This window comes from Bufo gargarizans, chromosome 7 (genome assembly GCF_014858855.1).
Source record: "Bufo gargarizans isolate SCDJY-AF-19 chromosome 7, ASM1485885v1, whole genome shotgun sequence".
Taxonomy (NCBI): Eukaryota; Metazoa; Chordata; class Amphibia; order Anura; family Bufonidae; genus Bufo; species Bufo gargarizans.
Genome location: NC_058086.1, coordinates 81170546 through 81197627, shown reverse-complemented (window position 1 = coordinate 81197627; position 27082 = coordinate 81170546). Strand labels below are relative to the sequence as shown.

The following is a 27082-nucleotide window of genomic DNA, read 5'->3' as shown; positions in this document are numbered from 1 at the left end:
GACCCTCCAGCCATACCATACTCCTGCCACTCCGGTGCCAGCTGCTGGGGAGGTGACCCTGCTGGAAAAGGTGACCTTATGGGCCCACTTATGGAGGGTGAAGAGAAGAGGAGAAAGATAAGGTGAGTACACGGGACAAAGTGAGTATGTTAACACTCTCCCTCCCTCCCTATTTGGCAAGCACCGGGCTCTCTGCTTCCCCCTCCCTCCCTCCTAGGCCAGACACCGGACTTCATTTATTCCTGGGGCAGTATCCCTAGCCCCGAGCGGCGCACTCCCCCCCCCCCCCCCCCCTCTGTGCCCCGCCGGCCTGACAGACTTAGGTCTGGAGCGAATTCTTCCCGCCCTAGCTTTTTTTGAAGGCAGTTAACCCTTCTTGGCCAGCCATCTCTTGATGCTGGTGCAGGATTGTGCCTATTTGCAGGGCAATGGGTTTAAATGCTGCTGATTTAACCCCTTCCTGCCTCTGGTCCCCTGAGGCTGGGTGTCCCAGTTTTATTTAAAAATAAATATAGAAGGTTCATAAAAGATTCGGGTCCTGCCCCATCGCCGCTGGACTGCTCTGTCTGTGTCAGACTGCGCCCGTGTCCTAGTACGGTCAGAGGAGGACCTCTGTTTCCAATCCACCCTCAGGGTCGCTTGATTGGTATTCTCCACCTGCGTAATCCAATGGTGGATCTCCGGACCTTACCATTCGCCCTCCGGGCCGTTTGTTTGATAGGCACCACCTGTGCAATCCTATGGTGGACCTCTGGACCTTCCCAATGACCCTCCAGGGTCGCTTGGTTGATAAGCACTGCCTGCGCAATCCAATGGCGGACCTTTACAATTTGATGGATAAGGCACCACATGCGCAATCCAATGGACCTTCCCAATCACCCTCTGAGGTCGTTGGGTGATATGGCACTACCTGTGCAATCCACTGGTGGACGTCTGGACCTTCCAAATCACCCTCCAGGGTAATTTGATGGATAAATCACTACCTGCGAAATCCACTGATGGACCTATGGACCTTCCCAATCTCCCTCCGGGGTTGTTTGGTTGATAATACATCGCCTACGCTATCCGGTGAGTGAACCTCTAGAAGTTCCCATTCCACCCCCGGGTAGTTTGGTTGATAACTCCCACCGGCGAGCCTGTGACTGCCATGGCAAGATTCTGGGAGGCAAGTCTACACACAGCGGGCCAGAGCAGGATATTTTCCTCCTCTGTCACCTCCACACCCCCACCCTTCCTCCCTAGCGTCCGAGGTAGACAGCAACACTTGTCATATGCATTACCCCCTTCGTTAGGTGGCGTATTTGCACTACTACTGGATGCAGTACTCCCTTGGTTATTACCTCCCTCCATTGAGGCCTACCACACTAGAACTTTTCAGTGCCGGCAGTAGGCGTTCCCCCTTTTATTTAGGTGACGGAACTGCATTCCCATTGGGGACAGTGCTATGTGGATTAGCCTCTTCCATAGATGGCGCTATGGCATTATCCCTGGTTCAGTGTTTACTGTCTGTCTTACCCCCTTACGTAGGTGGGGAATTGATACGGGGACTTTCCATATGCCTTGCCCTTTCCCTAAGAGGCTTATTCTCTCTACTTAGGTTCAGTTCCTGCTAGATGCATTACTGCATTGCCACACTTCATGGTGAAGTACTTGCACTACGACTGAGCGCAGTGATTGCCGTAAGAGTTTCCCCCTTTCTAAGGCTACTTTCACACTAGCGTTCGGGGCTCTGCTTATGAGTTCCGTTCAAAGGCTCTCACAAGTGGCTCAGAATGCATCAGTCTGGCAGTGTTTGGCCTCCGCTCCGCTCAGCAGGCGGACACCTGAACGCTGCTTGCAGCATTCGGGTGTCTGCCTGGCCGTGCGGAGGCAAACGGATCCGTCCAGACTTACAATGCAAGTCAATGGGGACGTATCCGTTTGAATATGACACACTATGGCTCAATTTTCAAACGGATCTGTCCCTCATTGACTTTCAATGTAAAGTTTGGACGGATCCGTCTGAGGCTACTTTGACACTTAATTTTTTTACAATATAATGCAGACGGATCCGTTCTGAACGGATCCACCGTCTGCATTATATGAGCGTCTCAGACGGATCCGCTCTGAACGCAAGTGTGAAAGTAGCCTTAGTGGGATAATTGTAACATTGCTCCTTCCAAAAGTGATCCACTTCCCTGGGGAATGAGTACACATCTTGATGTTGCACTTCACCTACGCCATGGATATAGGTGCCTTAGCTTCTTCAAGTGGAGCGCAGCGAGTATCTTTACACGCTGGTGCCCTTTATTCTTCCTCTATCGGTATTTCGGTGCCGCCAGTTGATACTGTGGCTGTTTCCACGTTGTGTCCTTGTCCTTCGGTTCTCCTCAGGGGGTTGCCCAGTGTCTCTGTTGTCCTAGCGTCCCCCTATCTCCATGGTTCTCCACTGTTCCAATGTGTCTTCAACATTATGTAGTGTGTACACCATGGCATGTGGCAAAAAGAAAGAAAAAGAATACCGAAACAGGACCCGCACATCTAAAATATGACAAATTTATTCAAGCAAACATACACAACACAGAATAAGTTAAAATCGTTGTATACAGCCATATATCAGCACATGCCAACCTGACTCGCCACAAACTCATAGACAAACCCCGACATCCATAAGCATATAACATTATTAAGTGCATGTAATCCATCAACAATGAATATGGCTCAAATGCTTATCATAAAAATGGCATGATGGGGGCGTGCGTGGTGGTGAGAAGAAAAGCCCAACGCGTATCGCCAGACTTGCTGGCTTCCTCAGGAGTGCACCATGGCATGTAATATTGTGATTACGTCCCAGTAAGTTGCGTGTTACACTGACTCTATGTTCTCTTTCCACTATTTCTGATGTGGGAAGTGGTTGTGCTGGCACTCTGGTTTGGCTTTGCAGCCTTTTCTCCTCCGCTGGTGTGGATTTTACGCTGGTACTAGCATTTGCAGTCTCTCTATATTGGGGCATTCCCTCAGGTAGGGGTTTAACCCTGACGCTGGCTTGGCGGTTGCTCCTGTTCAACGCCCTTCCCAGGTGGAGTGTTTAAGGTTAGCTCTCCTTCCCTGGGGCGGTATGATACCATGGCTTCTACCGGATTCCTCTCCTCTGACCCTCACTTTGTTCTGGCTGGGCACGCTGCAGCTCCTACGGTATGGGGGTCCTGGAGTAACCATTACAGACTGACTCCTTCTGCACTGCTCCTTCATCAGGTGATGGATTCTTCTAACGCTGAAATCGGTGGTGTACGCTGTATGGCCTCCTCCTTAGGCAAAGTATGGCACCGCCGCTTTTATCCGGTGGCTACTTCTGTGTACTGCCAGTCTCAGTTGGGGAATGGGCTTCACCCTGCTTATTTTTTCCTTCAGTTTGTTCCTTCTCTGGCTCAGGGTTCACGGCCACTCATCTACGTTGATGCAGGGTGTTGGTTCTGTGGGTTTTTTCTTCCAGTCTTGTTCCGGACCGACTGTTGTGCTGTGATGTTTTCCATATTCCTCCTTCTACAGGTGAATCCTACCCGTTGGTCCTGGGTGTACTACCCGTATCTACAACTACCTCTCGAGACTTGACCAGTGACTGCCATGTCAGTCCGATGTAGTCATGCCCTTTCACTGCACATTCCGTGGCTAGACTACGAGACTCACCACGCCAGGCTGAGCGGGGGTGCTGTCATGACAGTTGATGGAGTTTCGTTACTGGACCGGAACACTCCTTTTCTTCCTCCTCGAGGCAAGAGTTTTTTTTTCTCTCATCTTGGTCTGGTCAGAATTTCCGTTGAAGTTTTGCTGCGCAGTCAGTACACGGCCGCTGACGGAACTCCACCGCTGGTGATTCTCATATCGTCTCTACTTTTACCTATCCAATGTGTTGATCCTTGGCTTGCGGTTGGACATGCCTCATTGAGGCATTCCTTTCTCGATGGTTGATCAGACAGCTTCTCAGTCTCCTCACAAGCCTCTGCAGCTCGGGGGACATTAGTGGACCACTTACAGTTTCCGTGGAGCGCTTCCCTTTAGCAGGGGTGGATCCTGCGGGCCTGAGTTTGGTTGGCCATTAGTTCCTTGCTGGGTCAGGTTCGGTGCTGTGTATCCTTTCCAGCATGCTCTGACTCACCCGGGGCCCATAATGCCTTCCTTCAAGGAATGGCACTTACGGTTCCTCCATACCGTCCTCCTTTACCACCTTAGGATCTGGCCTTTGTCCTTTCAGCGCTCCGGAATTCTCCCCTTGAACCCTTGCGGAAGATGTCACTTGGACTCCTGTCCTGGAAGGTGTTTTTTTTCTTGTAGCTATCGCATCCATCAGATGTCTGTCCGCGTTTGGGAGCTCTCTTGCAGCGAAGCTCCTGGTTCTGACAGGGATAAGCGGTTCCCCTGCCCGTTCATTCCTTTCTCCCGACGGTGGTCTCTGATTTCCATTTGGATGAAGAAACTCTCCTTCCCTCACTGTATCCCTCCCCTTCACAACCTAGGGAAAGGGAGTTAGGTCATTTGGATGTTGTCAGGGCTCTGACTATTTATTTACCAGCCTCCGGTTCCTTCCAGCGAACGGTCTCTACTTTTTTGGAGGGTTGTCGCAAGGCATTGGCAGCCTCCACGGTGGCAATTTCACATCTGCATTTGCTTAAGCATGCTGCACCCAGGGCAGGGTTCCGCCCTTCGGTGTCACGGCTCATTCCACCAGAGCGGTGGGCGCTCTTAGGCTCGGAGGATTCAAGGTTCGGCTGTGCAGTTGTGCAGGACGGCTACTGTCCTCCTTACGCGCATTCACTACATTTTGCCAGGTGCATGGTCTTGCAGGAGGCAGTTCTTAGTTGCCTACAGGGGCATTTGCTCCATGGGTCTGTGGTTTTCCCTCCCTGTGGACTGCTCTCTGACGTCCCACGGTCTGTGTCCCCCAATGAATATGGGCGAGAAAACAAGATTTTTTTTGTAAAACTTGCTGGTAAAATCTTTCTCGCTCTTCATTGGAGGACACAGCACCCACCCAGTTTTGTTATTCGGCTACAGTTGTGGCTGTTGCTGGTTAGAACCTGGTTCGGTTCTTGGTATTGTTGCTGTCCCACGTTTACTTGCTTCTCCTACTGCTTCTCACAAAACTGAAGCTCTCTCTCCAGGCTGGAGGGGGTATAGCTGCCGGGGGAGGAGCTAACAGCTTTTACTAGTTTTAACACCTCCTATAGGACATGGTTGTACCCACGGTCTCCGTGTCCCCCAATGAAGAGCGAGAAAGATTTTACCGGTAAGTTTTACGAAAATCTCATTTTACATAGCGCCAACATATTCCGCAGTGCTTTACAATTCAGGGGCTCATGTAGAAACAGTCATAAATAACATAGCAACAGACAAGTCGATTATTATAAGAGGAATGAGGGCCCTGCTTGCCCTGATTCCTCTCAGAGCTTACAATCGGAGGGGATCGGGGTGACACAAAAAGTAGAAGTGCTTGTTATGTACGATAGTCCAGCCATCTTGGGAGAATAGGGGAGCAGATATAAAGCCACATGAGCCGGTCAGCAGCTGATATACAAAGTGCTTCTGGGTGTAGTGGATGCTAAAGCTTCAGGGAATGATAAATGGGCTATGGGGAGGTTAGATCAAGGAAGGTGATGGGCCACCCTGAAAATTGTGTTTTTAGCGAACGCTTAAAACGGCATGTTGTGATTAAGCCTGATTTATTGGGGTAGGGCATTCCAGAGAACCGGTGCAGCTCGGGAAAAATCTTGGAGCCGGGAAAGAGGTTCAGATTTTTGTGGAAGTCAGTTGTTAGTCATTGGCTGAACCGAGAGCACGGGTAGGGTGGTAGACTGAGATAAGGGAAGAGATGTAGGATGGTGCAGCACTGTGGAGGGCTTTGTGGGTGAGGACGAGCAGTTTGAATTGGATTCTATAGTGTATGGGTAGCCAGTGCAATTACTGACACAGGGCGGAGGCATCAGAGTAGCGGTTGGACAGATAGGTGACCCTGGCTGCTGCATTAAGAATAGATTGGAGAGGGGAGAGTCTGGTTAGGGGGATGTCAATTAATAGTGAGTTGCAGTAATCAAGGTGGGAGTGGATGAGATCAACAATGAGCGTTTTTGTTGTTTCCATAGTGAGAAAGGGGCCGATGAGAAAGGGGCTGATACTAGAGATGTTTTTGAGGTGCAGGGGACATGAGTGGGAGAGATTGAATATAGGGGTTACAACCAGCCTGCTATCCAGCAGTGTTGCTTGCACACTATAGGAAAAAGTGCCAGCCTCTCTGGTACCTGGGACCATGGGTGTGTAAGTAGGCAAGCACATTTTTCTATAGCGTGCAAGCACGGAACGAGCAGTGTATAATGTGATGGTAAATGCCATTTGCTGAAGTGAGAAACCATTTAAGCGTGCAATTGTTAAATCACTTATACCAGGAATGCCCAACCTGCAGCCCTCCAGCTGTTGCAAAACTACAATTCCCAGCATGCCTGGACAGCCTGCAGCTATTACAGCATGTTGGGATTTGTCGTTTTGCAACAGCTGGAGGGCCGCTGGTTGAGCATTCCTTATTTGTAACGCAGACTACATTGGTTGGCCATTGCAGTCTGCAGTAAAATCGATGTGTTCCTATAATGGGGAACTTGGCTGTGGCAGGTCTAAGGAGTCTCTCTAAGCCTCCAGGCAGCCACAGCAACTGAACGGCTCCTGTTATCTAGTCACAGTTTGCCATTTGGTCAACCGGAACAGCCTGCTCCTGGTAAATAGCCCCTCAAATGGCTTGGTATCAATTGGCAATGACATCTGAGGGGTTTAATGTCTCCTACTCATACTGTCTGCTTTATAATACGGCAGTCATTGGCGAGCAGTGTTGCATCATCAACTCCTTTGCGAGCGCTATGTTTAAAACATTGGCATGTGTTTTGGACCACTGCACCCTTCAGATGTTTAATTTCATCAATATTTTTGGGATGCCTTTTTCACAGCCCTAGTTTTGCCACAGCATCTTGATATGGTTATTGGCCATTCTAAAATACAAATCTTTGGAACTGTTTGTTTTCTCCACCCTCTTGCCATATCTTTAGTGGCTGGGGTTTAGTGGAAGGAGAGGGACCATCACTGACACATTTACTGTTATTTATGGCAAAAAACTGGTGTAGGTTTCAGTTTCTGACTCGAGCATTACAGATGCGACAACTGTATTAAAGGGATTGGCTGGTTTCTCAGGATAGGTCATCATTATCAGATCGGCTGGGTCAGTCTCCTGACACCCCTCCGATCAGCTGTTGACATTACAGCAGCGAGCAGGTGTAATTACTACTCTTCTGTCTCTATTCACTTCAATGGGAAGGAGCTGTAACTGCACCTGCTCGCTGCTGCAGTGTTGACGGAGAGCAGGTAACCTGTGAAGAGAAAACGGCGTTCACACTATTTATAAAATGTTAATTTAACACGTTCTCTTACTAGAACACAGTGGCTGGCTGTTTATGCATACAGGTGCAATACATTTGCTGGCACTTGGGCTTTTTAAAAGTGACGTTAAACTTCCTTCTGATCCTCAGCTGTCATGTGACCAGCACTCTGACTTTTCAAATACCACAGCGTCTTGTTTGTGCACAGGAGGCCAATATCTCAATGAATTCCTATGGGAGCCTCAATTCTAGTCGAATAGGAATGAATACAGAAGTAACTGACTTCCTGTCTTGTATCAGTTCATCACGTGACACAGCTGAGGATCAGAAGGGGGAGGGATAACGCACAAATAGACACTAGTGAGAAGATTATCTTCAGTACAGTTTACTTTATGTACCTTTTTTAACAGGTCACAGAATACATATTTTTGTGGGGGTGCTTCTTAAAGTAATTTATTTTCTTCAGTATTCTTAATACACTTTTATATTATATTGATAACCATGTAACCTTGAAGTCCACACTGGGACAATATTTTCCCTCTGGTTTCCCCACTGCCCTCAGTTTTCTGAAATTGTGATTTCTGTTCCAAACTGCAGTTTTGTTTGTGAAGGCTGCTTAAAGAAAACTGGTCGGACCAGAAAAGAGAACAAGTTTTCTGCTAAAAGTAAGTGTTTGGAATAAAGCTCTCATATTGCCGCTTGACACTGCTGTGGTCTAACATTTGGTAACCTTTCCAACAGGGCTACCAACTACAAGATTGGGTTTCTTTTTGGAGAACCGTGTTAATGAGTTTCTACGCAGACAAGCAAATCCTGAGGCTGGAGAGGTGACAGTGCGTGTTGTTCATGCATCTGATAAAACAGTTGAAGTAAAACCTGGCATGAAGGCAAAGTAAGTACCAAATTTCTTTTTTTTTTTCATAACCAAAGCTATAAGACCTGTATGGATGCCATATGCTGACAGTTTATAGATTTTAGTGTCCTTTATGTTGCTCAAGCTCTAATGTACTTCAAATATTTGGAGATTACATTTCAAGTGCTAATTCTGTTAAGTGCTATTTGTAGGATACATTAACACATTTAGTTTCTTTTTAGTATTGAATAAAGATCCTCCCATGGCCATGAAGGCCAACTTTTATGGCAAAAGCATGGGGTATATGTTTAACGTAGGGGTGGGCGATATGGCCTGAAATCTATATTGCGATCTATTAGGGTGCATCGGACTTTACACTCTCCCTGCTGCTTTGTGCACACAACAACAGGGAGCTGACCAAGGCTCTGATCTGCCCCCTCCCCCCAAGGCTACTCAAACCCATCCCCCTCCCTCCCCAGTATTAATCATTGGCCACAGGGTCCCCTTCCCCCCCCATTATTGCTGGCAGTGGGCAGTTCTAATCGGAGTCCCAGCAGTGTAATGCTTGGTCTCCGATCGGTTACCATGGCAGCCAGGATGCTACTGAAGTCCTGGCTGCCATGGTATGTTAGTGAGCAGCATTATACTCGCGTGCGCCCCCTGGTGGTGAGTCTGAACCGTGCACCACCTGCCCATTTACCATGTGCTTTTAATTGGATAGATTGTACAGCCCATATTGCAGGCTGACAGCCTGGGAGAGGCATGTATAGGATATAGCTGGGTGCTACTTTGCCCAGATTGTAGGCTGTAAGCCCAGGAGAGGCATGTTAGAGTCGTCCCCATCTGATTAGAAGCCACCTTGTCGTCTGGTAAATGGGCTTGACATATGTTTGATCAATTATATGCGCAAAGAGCTTCTAGCTGCTTTTGCAGTAAGTATGGCCACCAAGCCTCTATTTTTATTCAATATTTACGTAAAACTTTGTGCAATTGACTAGCAGTGGGCTGTTACCTGTAGTTCTACTAATACCATGGTCTCCAGATCCAGTCGGACAATTCCACGGCCGTTGCTTACTTGAATCACAAGGGGGGCACCAGAAGCTGGACTGTCCTCCGGGAAGCCTTGCAAATCCTGCCGTGGGGGGAAGAACACGTTTCCGCTCTCTCCGCAGTCTACATTCCCGGGGTCGACAATTTGGCGGCAGACTTAGTCGCCATAGTCTCGGCCCGGCGAGTGGTCCCTCCATCCGGAGGTGTTTCTACATCTGTCACCGCTGGGGAAGCCCAGATGTGGATCTGTTCTCTTCTCGTCTGAACCACAAGATTCCGGCTTATGTCGCCAGGTCCCTGAGCCTTCAGGCTCTGGCGTTGGATGCTCTGGTTTTTCCTTGGTCTCAGTTCAGCCTCATTTACCTCTTCCCTCCTTTTCCACTTCTTCCCTGGGCATTCAAACACCTCAAGGAGGCTCGGGTCCCGGAGATCCTGATGACTCCGGATTAGCCCCGCAGGACGTGGTACACAGACCTAGTGTTTCTGCTCGCCGACATGCCTTGGCAGCTTCCTCTGCGCCCCCACCTCCTTTCCCAAGGTCCGCTATTCCACCCGAATTTACCTCAACTACGTTCAACGGCGTGGCTGAGGCCGCGGTCCTGAGGTTCCGCGGTCTCTGAGTCTGTCATTCAGATCCCACCCTCTTTGGTTATTTCTAGACATCCTGAGTTTTTCCCGCAGGGTTTTTGTTCTCGTCCTATCTCTGGTTTAGTATATGTAGACTTTTTTTTGTTTGGTTTGTTGCTCCTACTGCTTTTTTGACCAACTGGTTAGCTTCAGCATGTGCAGTGGGTATATGCAGATGGGTGGAGCCAACACTTTTTTTTTTTTTTTTTTTTTCTCTAGTGGCAGCTGGGCAATACCCATGGTGCTGTGTCCCCCAATGCAGCCTACGAGAAAAGTATTTTACAGGGAGTACAAAAATCTATTTTTTTCATGTCCGTTTTTAAGGGACATGAAAAAACTGATCCAAACCGGACATTAAAAATGGACACACGGCCACAGTTTTTAACTGACCTTTTTTTTTTTCCCCCACTGACGTGTGCATGAGGCCTTTACAGTTCTGGAATGTATTGGATAACACTTAAATTTCAGATCTTATCTGAGCTGTCTGATATTAATACATTCTGCAAGTTTTGAACCAGCTGCGTTTTTGGCTGAAGGTGTACTGTATATTGGGTGGCATTAGCATTTATGGAGCGCATTCTAAGTAATGGAGGCTTATAGCTCTAAGAGGGTTGTTCTGAATTTTAGAATTGCAGATGTATTCTTAGGATAGCTTGTCAATATTAGATTGGTTGGGTCCTGACACTTTGCACCCCTGCTGATCAGCTGAAGCCTCTTCATTACCTACCAGTCACATGTGTATGGCAAAGCAAATTACAGCTGCTCAGTCCTATTCAGGGGAATGAGACAGAACTGTGTAAAATACAACACACGGCCCTTTCAAACAGGTAATCATGTACCCCCAGCAATCTGCAAATGATGGTCTATCCTAAGGATACGTAATTATTAAAGGAGTTCTCTGGCCCCTACTTGAAAATTGTACAGGCTTCTATGTGTGGGAACACTTTGGCACTGTGGAAGGCACAAGGGGCACTGTTATGGGGGCCCTGTGGGTGGCGCTGTCATGGGGGCCTAAAACTGCGCACAAATTAGCGACTTTTTTCTGCTCGCCAGTTTTCTGAAAGTGGGCATGTTTTCTTATGTAAATTTAATCTCTAGACAGATTTACTATTGGGACTATTTAAAAAGTCGCAAAAAAATGCGCAATTTCACTGCAGTGAGGACCATGCTTTCCTCATGAGACTTTTTAATAGAACATGCGACTTTTTCGTAAAGACGTGCGACTTTTGTAATGCTGCTTACTGACGGATAAACTGCTACTGTCAAACCACATTTATTAGTCTTAAAGGGCCGATCAATCTGACTTGGCTAAAACTGAGTTTAGCCATATGTGAAAATGGAGTGAGCTGTCAGAGTAATGATAAATCTGGCCCCATGTGTTTTGCCGCATCCGTATGTCAGTTCTGAAAAAAGTCTTATTCTGGTCCTCATTATGCAGACATGAAATCAATGGTACTGCCAAAAAAAAGGGTCACACAAGTATAGTATCCTTATGTAGCGGATAAACTGATACGGTAGCGTGCATAAGGGTTTAGATAGACAGCTCAGCAGGCTGTATCTTGCTAAATGGGATTAGATACACACTTCTGCAGGAAGTATCGCACACATACATGTTAGTATTAGATACAGATGTGTTTGAATGTGCGTGCCAATTCTAGCTGTTTATGGAACAGTGATGGAGGAGCCTGTAGACAGTCAGTGATGAGATTAGATACACAGCTCAGCAGGCTGTATCACACAGTATAGGATTGGATACACATGTGAGGGCAGAGCCTGTGGTCAGTCAGTAATGGGATTTAGACACTGAGTGAGAAGTAGGTTAATGTCTTGGTGTAGAAAGATGGACACAGGAGTTATAGATGGAGTAGCCGCTGCAGACAGCAGTGTGGGTGCGTGTCCAGCCTGTGACTCATCACTGGCAGTGCAGCCAGGCTTGTGTATCAATAAAGTTATGTATTCAACAAAACAGGGAACTGGGGGGGCGTGGTTTGCCGGCCGAGCAAGATGGCTGCGTGAGTTGAAGCTCCGGCACTACCTCAGCGACAGCGGGATTATATTTACCCACAACCAAGATACCAACTGAAGCCGAGAGACCAGTCGGTCCGGATGATTACTAGAGGCAAGAGATCCATGAAAAAACAGGGAAAGCTGGACTTTTACCTAGGTATAGGCGTCCCTTCTGAGGACACTTCTCCTCAGCCCAGCCAGCAAGGCCCCGGAGACACGGAGTATCTCTCAGGTCGACACGATGGTTGACTCACAAGATTCCGCGTCCGGCCAACTCCTACCTGCCTCATTTGAATCCCCGACGGGGTATGTGCAGCCCGGAGCGTCACGCGGATCTCAAGCGGGGAGCCCACAGAAGCGCGCCAATGCACCGGCGCCATTTTCAAGCTCGCCCGAGACAAGTCAGACGCGACTGCAGCAGGCCATAGAGGCACCGAACGGGGAGGTGAGTGATCACACTACCCCGGCCATACAGGCGATTCCGACCGATGATGAGCCTGCATCCAGCAACCTATTAAAGGACATGTTAGTCCTTTTCAGTGAGTCCATGCACAAGGACTTAACCGCCCTAGTCTGCCCACTTCAGGCAGCAGTGGTGGCGGTGGAGGGCAGGGTAGATCATATTGAGTCCAAGATGGGGGATTTCGCTTCATCGCATAACCAGCTCATTGATGCCCACAACGACTTATCCGAAGAAATAGATCGGCTCAAAGCTAAGGTCGTGGACCTGGAAGACAGGTCACGCCGGAACAATCTTAAGTTCCGTGGGGTTCCTGAGGACATTGCACCTAAAGATTTAACCCCTTATCTACACAGCCTCATGACAGCCCTGATACCAGATCTCTCTCCTCATGATCTTACTTAGGATAGAGCGCACAGAGTGATGAGGCCAAAGCACCTTCCTAGCACATCGCCGAGAGATGTCCTGGTGCGGGTTCATTTCTTCCATATTAAAGAGGCCATACTAGCAGCATCCAGGAAGCTAGGCACACTGCCTTCTCCTTACAGCCAAATCAAGATCTTTGCTGATTTGTCGGCCGTCACTCTTCAACAGCGGAGATCCCTTAATGCCTTTACTTCCACTCTACGGCACAATTTCATAGAAGTGGGGGTTCCCGACCAAAGTCTTGATCCATCACCAGGGAGCCGTCCACGTCGTCACCTCCTTAGAATCCGGGAAGAAGCTTCTGGACTCTTGGAACATCCTGATGGAGGTCCCGGACCAAAGACACAGCTCATCTGCTCCCCTGGACTCTGGTTGGCAACTAGTATCCCAGAAGAGGAAATCCCATCGTTGACAGGTGATCGTGGGTCCACATATGCGCTATTGGACATGGTAGTGTTGTGCAGTCCTCCCCGGCCAGGAGCCGTGATATTTGCCCTGACAAATGATTTGCGGCACCTTATGCCGTGTTTTTGTTAGTTTCTTTTCAGTTTTTATTTTGGATTTGCTATCTAAGTTATGCAGATCAGATTTTTCTTGTATGTCCTGTTACTCAGTACACTCACATATTGGGATGTTCATAAGCTCTACTGCTACGAGATACCCATATTTGCAATGCATTATATCTTATTGGTGTGCTAGGCCTGCACAGCGTAGTCCTCTTCCAACATGGTCTTTAAAGTAATTGCCATAAACACAAAGGGCTTGAATAGCCCATTTAAGAGGTCTATGCTGTGGAGGGAGACGAGAGCTTTGGGAGGGGATATCATCTGTGCAACTGAGACACACCTGTTGAAAGAGGATGCTCATAGACTCAAAAATACCCATTTCCCCCATATTTTCCATTCACATAAAAAAACAACAACAAAGGGCTGTGATGGCTGCAATCAAGGATTCGGTTGTGTTTCAGTTGTCCAGATCTATAGAAGACCAGAATGGCCGATATATATTATACTAACAGCATCTATAAATAATGTGCAATACACATTGGTATTCGTGTATGTTCCTAACAAACACCAATTGCACTTTTTGCGTAAATTAATGAACAAGGTAAACGCAGTGAAGAAAGGCTTGGTCCTCTGGGGGGGAGACTTTAATTCTATATCAGATCCTCATTTGGATTCAACATCCAAAACTAGAGCTCACCCGCAGAGTCTCAACCAGATTTTACTGAGGGAAGACCTCTACGATGTTTGGAGGCTACACCATGACAGAGAACGGGACTATTCGTTTTTTTCAAATGCCCTTCAAACCTACTCCAGAATTGATATTTTCTTAGTTGATCGTCACCTCCTGCGAAACGCCACACACTCCTCCATAGAATCAATTACATGGTCCGACCATGCGCCCATTACTTTGACTATTAGCGAAACCACTAATAGACCCCCTTACTCCCTTTGGCGCAATAATACGTTCCTGTTGGAGCACTCTAAATATAAATCAACACTGCTTGAAGGACTGGAAGAATTCTTCCGTATTAATGACGGGTCTGTATCAAACCCCTTCTCGTTGTGGAATGCCCACAAGGCTTTCATGCGGGGACTATTTATAAAGTCTGGATACAGGGTGAAAAAAGAGAGAGAAGAGCGTATTAATACTTTAACCCAACAGATTAAGTCCTTAGAATCTAGCAATAAAATGAACCCTTCAGACACTGTTGGAACCCAACTGCAGAACCTGCGCCTCCAACTAAAAGACTGCCTCCTCTATAAATATGAGAAGCACCTAAAAGTAGTCCGTGCGACATACTATGCGCAAGACAACAAATCGGGTAAGCTACTAGCTCGTAGATTGAAAGAGAGATCTGCTAAAGCTAAGACCCCCTTCATTACGTCACAACAGACGGGTAAAAGGATAGTAGACTAGACCCTCAGGGAATCGCAAATTCCTTCAAAAGCTTTTATGAAGCTCTTTACAATTTGAAGCCGCAGACTGACACTCCCCCTCAAACAGCAGCAGTAGTAGATCAATTTCTGAGTTCCCTTTCTCTCCCTAGCCTCACTGAGACCCAATTGGAGAACATAAACTCCCCTATTACGCAACAGGAAATCCTCGACGTTAGAAGCGACAATAGTTACTATACCCAAATCTGATCCCCCCCCCCCGCGGATGACACAAAGAAATACCACCCGATACCGCTCCTAAACACTGACACAAAAATATATGCGAAAATCCTAGCGAATCGCTTAGCCCCTTATATACCAATCCTTACCCATGCTGACCAAGTGGGTTTTGTAAGAGGCAGGCAGCTACAAGATAACTCCAGACGTACCCTAAACTTATTGGACTATATACAGAGATCGAAACTTCCCGCTCTGCTGGTCACATTAGATGCCGAGAAGGCGTTTGATTGCATTAATTGGTCATTTGCCTTTGCAGTCCTATCGAGGATGGGATTCTCTGGGGCCATCCTGGTGGCTATCAAAGCGTTATATACCCAACCTAGTGCTAGGGTGTGGGTCAATGGGGCTCTTTCAGACCAGTTTGACATTTCCGACGGTACCCGCCAGGGTTGCCCCCTATCCCCTTTGATATTCATTTTGACCATTGAGCCCCTAGCCCAAGCCTTGAAACAATGCCCGGAGATAACAGGCATCAAGATTGGGGACAAAGAACACACGGTCAGCTTATATGCTGATGATATTATTTTAACTTTGACAAGTCACCAAACGTCTCTCACTGCTGCTATTAATATCATTTCCCAATTTGGAAACCTTTCCTTTTATAAACTCAATGCTTCTAAGTCCCAAGCCCTTCCAATAAATATTTCCCCTGAACGGGTAAGAACGCTTAAAAATGCTTTTGATCTGGATTGGCAAGATAGCCAGATTGACTACCTAGGGATCAAGCTGTCAACGTCATTCAAGAAGCTATATGCCATAAATTATGTCCCATTCTTAGAAAGACCTTTCCAATCTCTCCAAATACGAAATGTCTTGGGTGGGTAGAATCGCCTCGTTCCAGATGTTTATCCTTCCCAAACTATTGTTCCTATTTAAAACCTTGCCCATTACTCCACCAAGTAGTTTCTTTAGGAAATGTACTTCGCTGATTAATAGGCTAGTATGGAAGGGACATAGGCCTAGGATTGCAACTACGATAATAATGCAGAGAGACAGGCGTCGTGGGGGACTAGGCCTCCCGCATATCTGAGTATTTTTTGGCCTAGCAAATCTCCCAGCTGAGGGAGTGGTGGATGGAGAGCTGCTCCAAGCAGTGGGTACAATTGGAAGCAACTTTATCCTCGGTTGGTAGCCTTAAATCTCTTCTGTTGGCGGCTCTCCATCCATCATTTCACCGACCCTCCTCATCCTCGACACTAGTATCCAGGGCATTAGGAAATTGGACCCAATTCCACAAATTGAGCTCTCCGGTATCCGGACCCTACCCACCCTCGTCTCCAATAACGGTACTCAACCATCTAATCCCTAACATCTCGATCTCATCCTGGGCAATGAATGGATTGGATCTTTTCTCAAAGCTGTTTGCATCTGACACCCTATGTTCCTTCGAGTCCCTGCACAAGGAATTTCAGATACCAAACATGGATTTCTATAAATATTTGTGCATTAGGCACTTCCTTACAGCTAATGCTCCCCCCAAGCTTCTATGTAACCAGGAAATGTTCAAGATCTGGTCACTTGCTCCCCCATATTGCACACGCCTCCAACCCCTATATTGCATGCTCAGGAATAAAGGGTCCTTCACTAAAACGTCCCCTCTGCATTCTTGGGAAAAAGACCTGGGATTATCGTTCTCAGATGAGCAGTGGTGCTCAGCATTTGCCTTTATCTCCAAAAACCTTAGATGCACTTTACATTATGAATCTCTGATTAAGACAACGTTGAGATGGTATTATACCCCGATCGCCTATCCCATATCTTCCCAGGATCCTCACACCTTTGTTGGAGGGGTTGTGGCCAGAGAGGCACTTTATATCATATTCTTTGGTCTTGTCCACTGTTGCAAGGTATTTGGAGATCCACTTTCTCCCTGGCTTCGGATCTATTGGGTAGCCAACTCTCGCCGACTCCTGAGCTAGCCCTCCTTTACATTGATCTGAATAAAATGCCACGAGGCGTCAGGGTGGTGTTGGGACATCTCTTCCTAGCCACCAAATTGGCCATTACCCGGAACTGGAAAACCCAGAGTATCCCTAGCTTAACAGATATCACTCGCAAACTTAATTCCACCTACATACACGAGAAGATGTGAGCGAGGGCTGGCTGCTCATTCACAGCATTTCAGAGAGACTGGATTTCATGGAGCTCTTCCCCGCTCGCTTTGCAATCCTCTGATTGACCTTACTCCTTCTGTCTGTTTAATTCAGACCTGATATGTAGAGCACTCGTATGTATTCACTTGTCCCATGTATGTACTGAATGCATTTCTTTGTTCGTTATTATTTTTGTTTTTTGTTGTTTACTTTCCTGCTATGCATTATTGTACCGCAATACGGTTCAGTTGGCGCTGCCAATGTGGCTATGTGAAGTGCCAACTCTGTAACTGTTCATTGCTGATCAGTGATATGTCAAAAGTCAATAAAAACATATTGATTTAAAAACAGGGAACTGAAGAATGTAAACGGCTCTGCCAGGTATTAGGGGGATATGTATGCATGGAGAGGGGTGTTAGGAGCACACAAAAATAATTTTGATTTTGGGACCGGACAACCTCTTTAATCCCTTAAGGACTCAGCCCTTAAGGACCAGGCCATTTTTTGCAAATCTGACCAGTGTCACTTTAAGTGCTGATAACTTTAAAATGCTTTGACTTATTCAGGCCATTCTGACATTGTTTTTTCGTCACATATTGTACTTCATGACACTGGTAAAATGAAGTCAATTTTTTTTATTTTTTTTGCATAAAAAAAAAACCTAATTTACCAAAAATTTGGAAAAATTTGCAAATTTCTAAGTTTGTTTCTCTACTTCTGTAATACATAGTAATACCCCCCAAATTTGTGATGACTGTGAGCTGTGCGCTGCGATTGGCCAGCGCTGCAGCCTATGAGAAGGAGACGCCCACAGGACAAGGGAAGACCCGCCTACTATAACTTAAGAAGCAAAAGGTACCGGAGCCTATAACGGGAGAATGGAGCGGCGCCTGGGGATAATAGTAAGATCAGTGAGATCCCCGGGCGCCGCGCTATATGGCAGCATACTCAGTTCACATCGTTTATACAAGTGAAGGGTCCTCTTTAAAGGGAGTTTGTCACCAGTATATGACCATATACAGCACTTACAGCAGTGCACAGGCACGGGATCTCGGTCGGACCTAGGGATGATACAAGGGAATGGGCAAAGGAAGAGGCTGGGGGAGAAGTACCGGGTAAAAAGGCAGAGCAGCCTGGGCACCTACACACGGAACACCGCCCCTGGGCACTTGCGAGTGCTTATTTGCATATGAAATGAACGTGGTTTTTCCTGCTTCTGGATGTCTAAAGAAAAAAACAAAGGTACCATTAGTATCATGTATAGGTGTGCTATAGCGCCATGTAAGTGCTGTATATAGTCATATAGTGGTAACATCCTCCCAACATAAGTTTGAGCTTAATATTACATTTTATTATTCTCCTCCCCCCTTTTTTCTTTGCGCTACTACAGTTTTGGGGTTACAAACTCCAAACTTTCCACACTTCTTCTTCGACCTATAGTGAGGTAAGTTGCTTGTGCTTTAATAAGCAATCCAACCCTCTGCGGCGGACCACCGAAGACCCCTTTTATTGCCATGGACTTTGACGGGGAACTTTTTTAAATCGCTCCCACTCGCTCAGTTTTGAAGCTACACTCCCCAAACTCGGACCACACGTTGTTGGTATCAACCCGAATAAAAGGGTACGTTTTGAGGAGACACCTAAAAGTAGGCGGAGCTAGCAACTGCCAATGAAAATGTAGCTATTTTCTATACGCTATTCCTCCCACAGTTTTAGGCGTACAATTGCCAAACTTAGCTTTGTTTACCGATCCAACCCTCTGCCTGTGCGCCTCCCCTGAAGACCCCACTTTTTGTCAGACTTTGTCAGCCAATCAGATTTCAGCTTTTGACCTTTAACGGATAACTTTCATATTTTTCTTTGCTAGTTTATTAGAGCTAGGCATATATACCTGAGTTAGTCTGTCAATGATTGCCGAAAGATCTGTAATTACCTTATAATAACAGCTTTCATTAATGTCCTCTGTCCCTTTCCATTGCTCCCTTTAAAAGACTGTTGCTAGGGCTCATCTGTCTCTGGCTAGGAAGACAGAGGGGTGTCCTTCACACTGCATGCTTGCATTAGGCTTCAGAGTGAGGAGGCGTGTCTCTCAGTAATCCAGTCTGATTGGCTGGCAGGAAGCTTCTGGCTACAGCAAGCTTGTATGTGACCTGAGGGAATGCAGTTTTGGCCTCAGAACTGGCAGAGGAGCCATCTTGAGAAGATCCTCATAATGTAGGATTTAAAACAGCCGTAACTAAGGGAAAAACAAGGAAAACAGTGGTAAGTTAAGAAACTAAAGTTTGCTTTATGCATAATGCTGCTGCAGCAGTAACATATATGCTAAAATTGATATATTCTTTTAATGAAAATATGACCGTTTTCCTCTAATGAAAAGCAGATAAACGGCTGCTATTATCACAGTTTAATTGCCAAGTGTCCCAAATTTGGCACAATTACTCACTGGGTGACTGCAGTAAAAATTTAGGGAAAGTGGGTGGAGCCTAAAACTGCCAATCAGATTTCACCTATTTACTTCAATGTAAAACTTTCAAATACTGCGATTCTGTGTTTTAAAGCCAGAGGCCCCAATCTTGACACAGACCGTGACTGGGCTTAAAATTTGGAAAACTGGGTGGAGCTTAAAACAGCCAATCAAATATTACCTAGTGCTATTCAATGGGAATATTTAAATTGCTGCCATTCTTACACTGTTAAAGGGATTCTGTCACCAGGTTTCACCCCCTGTCAGCTAAACATATGCTGATGTTCAGGGCCTCATCAGGATTCCTAATGTGGGCTTCTAAATGTGATCTGTAGCCGTATTTTGCAAAAAAAAAAAAAAAACTGCTTTTACTAACCTGTCACTCAAAGAAATAAGGTGCCCAAGGGGTGCAAGCTGCAGGCCGCACCCGCCGCCGTTCGTGCCCAGCGCCGCCTTTCCAGACTTCTGCACCGCCTCTCGCTCTCCCTCCTCCTCCTGCTGTAAGATCTCGCGCGTGCGCACAGGGCTCTGAGAGGCTGGCGCCAGAGTGCAGGTCATACAGGGGTTGAGCAAAGTGTCGGCGCATGCGCACTTTGCTTTAAGAAGCCAAAGACCGCATGGGCGCATCAGGCAGAGGCCTGTGCGCACGCGTGAGATCTTGCAGCAGGAGGAGGAAGAGGCGGCACAGGATTAGGAGGCGGCGCAGAAGTCTGGAAAGGCGCCGCTGGGCACGAACGGCGGCGGGTGCGGCAGGCAGCTTGCATCCCTTGACATCCCCTTGGGCACCTTATTTCTTTGAGTGACAGGTTAGTAAAAGCAGTTTTTTTTTTTTAAAGCAAAATACAGCTACAGATCACATTTAGAAGCCCACATTAGGAATCCTGATGAGGCCCTGAACATCAGCATATGTTTAGCTGACAGGGGTGAAACCTGGTGACAGAATCCCTTTAATGGCAGGATCTTCAAACTTGATACACTCGGTTACTGGGTGACGGGAATTCAGATCAGATTTTCCCTATTGACTTCAATGAGAAAATGTAAAAAGCTGTTGTTCTTACAATATGAAGAATTCCCAAACTGACACCATGGGTCACTGGGTGAGTGTGGTTAGAATTTCGGAAAAGTCGGTGGAGCCTTTAACAGCCAATCACATTTCAGCCATTCGTTTTATATGGGAAAATGTTAATTACTGCCGCTCTTACTTAATAGCAGGGTCCTCAAATTTGTCAGTCATTGAGTGACTTGGGTTCAAATTTTAAAGTGGGTGGAGCTACAAACAGTAAATCATATTTCAAGCCAACATCCTGTGGTTTCTTCAGAAACGACACAATCTAATCTAAAAATGTTAACGCATATTCAATTACAGAACTTTTGGTACATTCTCAAGACCCATTCCCTACTTAGAATAGATTTTAATACTTGTTTGTGTCATAAAAGTTCGCTCTGGTGTTACATTGGCCCTGATTTATCATTCCTTCAATTCTGGATTCTAAATGGGGCTTTTGTGATTTTGGGTTCACTTTTGCAAACATTTTTGTAACTTTTTGTATTTTTACACCACTCCACAATTTTGAAATAGAAGTGGAAAAGCGGGCAAGCCGGGCATTGTTAGCTACGTTAGTGAGTTTTGTTCCAGATTTATCACAGACGTTTTTTTGCAACGGTTGCAAAAAGTCACACTCTTACTCCAGTAGGAGAGTGGGGTAGCTTTTCTAGACAAGTTTACCCCATTTACGCAATATGTACAATACATATACAATATTGCCACACATCATTTGGGGGCTGGAGACTGGGTATAGCTGCTGCCACTAGGAGGCGACACTAAGTGGGAAGTTTTACCTCCTCCTACCAACTATACCTATCCTGCAGACACTGAGCTAATCTGTTTTAGCTTGGTGTCCATAGGAGGCAGGTCTGCTTGGGAATACAGCATGCAGAAACCCCATTGGGTAGGATTAAGACCAGCGAGTCATCAAGCCTGCTGCTCGTTCCCTACTTCAGACAGAAAGGAAAGTACTGCATGGAATCTGCTTTAGGCCCCATGCACACGGCCGTGTTTCACAGCCGTGTGCGGGCCGTGGAACCGCCGCCTGGATCCCTCCTGAGAGCAGGAGCGCACGGCGTCACTGGTTGCTATGACACCGTGCGCTCCCTGCTGCCGGCACAGTACAGTAATACACTGGTATAGATCATACCAGTGTATTACTGTATTGCGGCAGCAGCAGGGAGCGCACGGCGTCATAGCAACCAGTGACGCCGTGCGCTCCTGCTCTCAGGAGGGATCCAGGCCGCGGTTCCACGGCCCGCACACGGCTGTGAAACACGGCCGTGTGCATGGGGCCTTATCCTGCCAGTGATCGCTTCGCTTATTTATTTTCAAGTCCCCCTTATTCCATCATGGCTTCCCTCACCAAGATCCTGTACCATGCAGGCTTCCTACTCCTATCCTGGCCTTTTCCTCTTTGCAATTCGACTGGGCATGCTCTCAATCAACTTCTGGGCCAATTCCTGACTGATAGCAACCCATTCTTTCATAATCACTTCTTGGAGTTTGTCAAAATTAGTGGGTTTTTGTTTGTCCACCCGCCTCTTGAGGATTGACCACAAGTTCTCAATGGGATTAAGATCTGGAAAGTTTCCAGGCCATGGACCCAAAATGTCAAAGTTTTGGTCCCCGAGCCACTTAGTTATCAATTTTGCCTTATGGCACGGTCCTCCATCGTGCTGGAAAATGCATTGTTCTTCACCAAACTGTTGTTGGATTGTTGGAAGAAGTTGCTGTTGGAGGGTGTTTTGGTACCATTCTTTATTCATGGCTGTGTTTTTGGGCAAAATTGTGAGTGAGCCCAGTCCCTTGGATGAGAAGCAACCCCACACATGAATGATCTCAGGATGCTTTACTGTTGGCATGACACAGGACTGATGGTAGCGCTCACCTTTTCTTCTCCGGACAAGACTTTTTCCTAATGCCCCAAACAATCGGAAAGAGGCTTCATCGGAGAATATGACTTTGCCCCAGTCCTCAGTAGTCCATTCACCATATTTTCTGAGCAAGCTCTGCACTGGTGGCACTCCGATCCCGCAGCTGAATCCTCTTTAGGAGACTAACCTGGCGCTTGCTGGACTTTCTTGGACACCCTGAAGCTGCCTTAACAAGAATTGAACCTCTTTCCTTGAAGTTCTTGATGATCCTATAAATTGTTGATTGAGGTGCAATCTTAGTAGCCACAATATCCTTGCCTGTGAAGCTATTTTTATGCAACGCAATGATGGCTGCACGCGCTTCTTTGCAGGTCACCATGGTTAACTATGGAAGAACAATGATTTCAAGCATCACCCTCTTTTCAACAGGTCAAGTCTGCCATTTTAACCCAATCAGCCTGACATAATGATCTCCAGCCTTGTGCTCATCAACATTCTCGCCTGAGTTAACAAGATTACTGAAATGATCTCAGCAGGTCCTTTAATGACAGCAATGAAATGCAGTGGAAAGTGTTTTGGGGGATTAAGTTAATTTTCATGGCAAAGAAAGACTATGCAATTCATTTGATCACTCTTCATAACATTCTGGAGTATATGCAAATTGTTTTATAAAAACTTAAGCAGCAACTTTTCCAATTTCCAATATTTATGTAATTCTCAAAACTTTTGGCCATGACTGTACATGCATTATGACTTCCTGCTATATCTAACAAGAATACGCAGTTCTGATGTGTGTCAGACAGCTGCATTTGATAGACTGCGCAATTGTACGGAACCATATTTCTCTCATGTATTATTGGGGGTCACAGAAGGCCATGGGTATAGCTGCTACCACTAGCAGGTGACAATAAGCTGAAAAAAAAGTTAGCAGCTCCCCCTCTCAGCCGTACCACTAGTGAAGACACTGAGCTAAATCAGTGTTGGCTTAACCTGTAGGATGTAGACATACCTACTATGTAGGTCTACTGAAGATTTTTGTATTGTTTTTGGCTACCAGAAGGTCATAAAGCACCTGTCTCCTCACACATGAGGACAGAGACCAGTGGTTTGCCAAACCTGCTGCTCATTCCTCACCTCTAGAAGACAGCAAGGAACGGTAATTGCAAATCTGCCATTGCCCTCCAGCAATCTTCCTATCTTAGCCACTTGTACTTGCTTTGTACACCCATATTCCAGTGTAGCTTTCCTCCCCATGAGCAGCAAACAACAAAAGTAACTGGAGTTGGGGTAGGCAGAAACGGATGGAAAAGTAAGTATATTGGGACAGTATGTATATTGCCAAATCCTCCACCACTCTCTACATGTGCATGGTTAGTGTGGCTTTGGTGGCTGGGAGTACTCTGACTCAGAAGGGGGTTCATTTGATCCCTGTCTTCTGGTGTTCTTATGTGCCTCTTTGTCCACTACACTGGCCCCTAGGCCTGTTCCCTTTTACCTTGGGACGCCCAGAGCTTTTTGCAGCCCAATGCTGCTTCCAGTTCCTCTGGACTTTTCTGCACTACTCTAAAGTGCTGGACTTGGTCAGAAGGTGACAGAGGACTGCAATATCGGAGTGCCTCCATTCCATTTTCTCACCGGCATCGAATGTTGAGCTGCCCAAAATTGAGGGGCCATGGGCATTACTATTTATTGAGCCCCCAGCTTCCCTTCTGGCCTAAGCAAAGAGCCACCTTCTGGAGGTGGAGCTATTAGGGGGCGGAGTGGACTCGCGTCTTCCACGCTCCAATCTGAAAGCACAAAGTCTCGTCACTCAGTTTCTTCGACTGTAGGGGGTATTACACAGATCATCACTAATGAGCATTCCTACAATAGCGATCTGCACTATTATCTTCTATTGTAATACAGCCTTAAATGTGATAGACTTGCCAGAGACAATAAGCCATAAGGCAATTGCTTTATCACCTGTAAGTTGCGTAATTGTATTGTCACTAGGTGCTGTATATGCCAAGCCTGCTCAGTTCTGTCTTGTACATGACAGTCCAGTCAGCCCCTTCATGGGCGGAGTAATTGCGCTGTCGCTTGCTCCTGTCTGACAAGCAGTCCTTCGACCATACATAGTATTGACTTAAATATGCAGTGTCAATGGGGGAGATTTATCAAACTGGTGCAAATGAAAACTGGCATTGTTTCACAAGGCAACCAATCGGATTGATACTTTTATTTTCCAAAAGAGCTCTGAAAAATGAAACGTGGAATCTGGTTGCTAATGGCAACTAAGCCAGTTTTCCTTTACGTCACTTTTTTTTTTTTTTTTTTTATAAATCTCAACTACTGTGTAGCTAGATGTCAGGGCCAGCTAGTATACACAATCTCTGATCACTAGGCAGCTGTATTTCTTCTGTGTCAGGGTTTGCTTTTAGCCTTCCTAGTCAGTACACTTGATTCAGTGATCCTGTGTAGCCATTGATGATGACTATATTGGAATTGCTCCTATCATTGGTTGTCCACTTCAAAACTGTCCCTTCAATGGAGGACTTTGATTCCATGCAGGATCTCTTCTTCCCTGGATCTGTAATGGACACTGTTTTCTGGGGGTTCAGTTCATTCCTATTTATCTCCTCAGTATTGTCAGCAGACCTAGGACTTCTGCTAGTGCAAGCAACAGTTGTTTGATCCATGCATTGCCCAATAAATTTCCTGGTTTACAATTGGTATTTAAACAGTCCTCATCATGCTGTTCGCGTTTTGACATCATGAGACTGAGACAACACCTAACAATTAACAGTACCTTGCCACTGCAAGGCTTCAAGCAGGATGGTCTCAGAGGGGATTGGACACTGAACTGTGTCAGTGTCATTTGTGGGTTACAGCAGAGATACAGAGAGACTGGAGGAGTCATAGGCATAAAAGTGGATGTACATTGGCCACATCCCACACCAATGACTGCTTCAATGTGAACAATGCCCCACGGAACTGGATTATGAATGTCGCACAACTCCAGGCACGTTTAAGGGAGATGAGAGGCACCCAAGTGTCAGGCCAGGCCATTCAAAACCGTTCATCAGCATGGTCTGCGTGCTAGACTACTTGCAAATGTACCTGACCAGGCACAGGCTTTATCTTGACCCAGGGAGCATTTACGGTGGACGAGGGACCAGTGGGCCTCAGTCCTGTTCATTGATGAAAGTCGATTCACCCGGAGTAGAAATGATGGCAGCCAAAATTTGTTTAGGTTGCCAAGGGGTAAGGCTACAGACACTGTTCACACATTCCAGAATAACCTGCTCTGTCCTGACATGTGGCTATCATGCACTATTATCTGTAATCTGATTGGTCAGTGTCTTATGCCATAAATCTTTGATTGGCTTTGTGTTTGTGTCTGTGTATAAACACTGAGGAAGGGAAACCCGGACTCTATTGTACACCAACTCTGTGTGTGCTTGATGTCCTCCAGTCAGTGATTTGCTTGAACCTCGACAACTACTTCATCATTATTATTATTATTATATTTTTTTTATCAGATCATTTTTATTGTAATAAAATGGAACATTGTTATAAATATAAGCATATCATGTCCCATATTCTGATATACAAAGTCAATTCCACTGATGATTATAATACAGCAGTTATCCATACAATAATGTAACCTCAACATACCCCCCACTCCCACTTCAGCGCTCAATGGACTTCACCTAGTTTTATTCAGTGCTAGACCTCCAACGACCCCAAATTTTTGTGGGCATCCTCTTCTGAAACACCATTTTCTCATAAACTAACATCGTGTTTACTTTCCTTCTAAATTCCTCAATAACCGGAGGGCATGACTGAATCCAATGTAGGGCAATCAACTTCCTTGCCACATATCCCAAGGCACACACACTTGGTTTCCTAGGTATCCGCAGTGAGAAGATATCTTGAATCATTGACAACACGTCCGACCAGAAGAAATGCCATCTAAATGTGAACATTGCCACAGATTATACAGTAAATCCGCCGATTCTGCCTGACATCGTGGACACTTTGCATCCGCTCTGATGCCAATGCGGTGTAAAAAGATCAGAGTTTTATAGACCCTGTGAATAATAAAGTTGAGACAACTTCCCACCTTCACTCAATGATAGTCGGTATGGCTTCCAATATAGCTTCCCACTGCTACTGAGATATTCCCCCTATATCTTTTTCCCATCCCTTCATTCTAGAAAGAGGAAACGCTTCCAGATATTTATTCAGTAACATTTGGTATATCAATGAAACAATCCCTTCCCCCCCCCCCCCCCCTTTCTCCACTATTAAACTTAAAGCTGCGTCTTTATGTATCATGGTACTGTCATTTTTACACATCTCGGTAAATGCATGCCTTATCTGTAAAAACAATTCCTGGGTATATCATACTACTCCTGTAATTTAGCAAACTTTTTTAGTCCCTCTTTCTCCATTATATCCCCAAATTTGGTCACACCCCTGTCCCGCCATTGCTTGGTAAATCCTCTGAGATGTAAGAATTCAGGTACATTGTGATTATTCCATAAAGGTGTAAGTTCCATGGTTCCGACTGCACCCCTCAACTGCTTGACCTTTTCCCAAACCTTCCTCATCAAACTCGCCAAAT

General features: G+C 46.2%; 1 protein-coding gene across 2 annotated transcripts in view; it reads left to right on the top strand.

The window, feature by feature from the left end:
- The window catches only part of EP300 (E1A binding protein p300), a 248573-nt gene that overhangs the window by 159597 nt on the left and 61894 nt on the right, over positions 1-27082 (top strand). For both annotated transcript variants that reach the window (XM_044302316.1, XM_044302317.1), the window contains exons 23-24: positions 7989-8056; positions 8133-8283. In XM_044302316.1, the coding sequence (XP_044158251.1) occupies positions 7989-8056; positions 8133-8283 (219 nt within the window). The remainder of the gene's footprint in view (positions 1-7988; positions 8057-8132; positions 8284-27082) is intronic.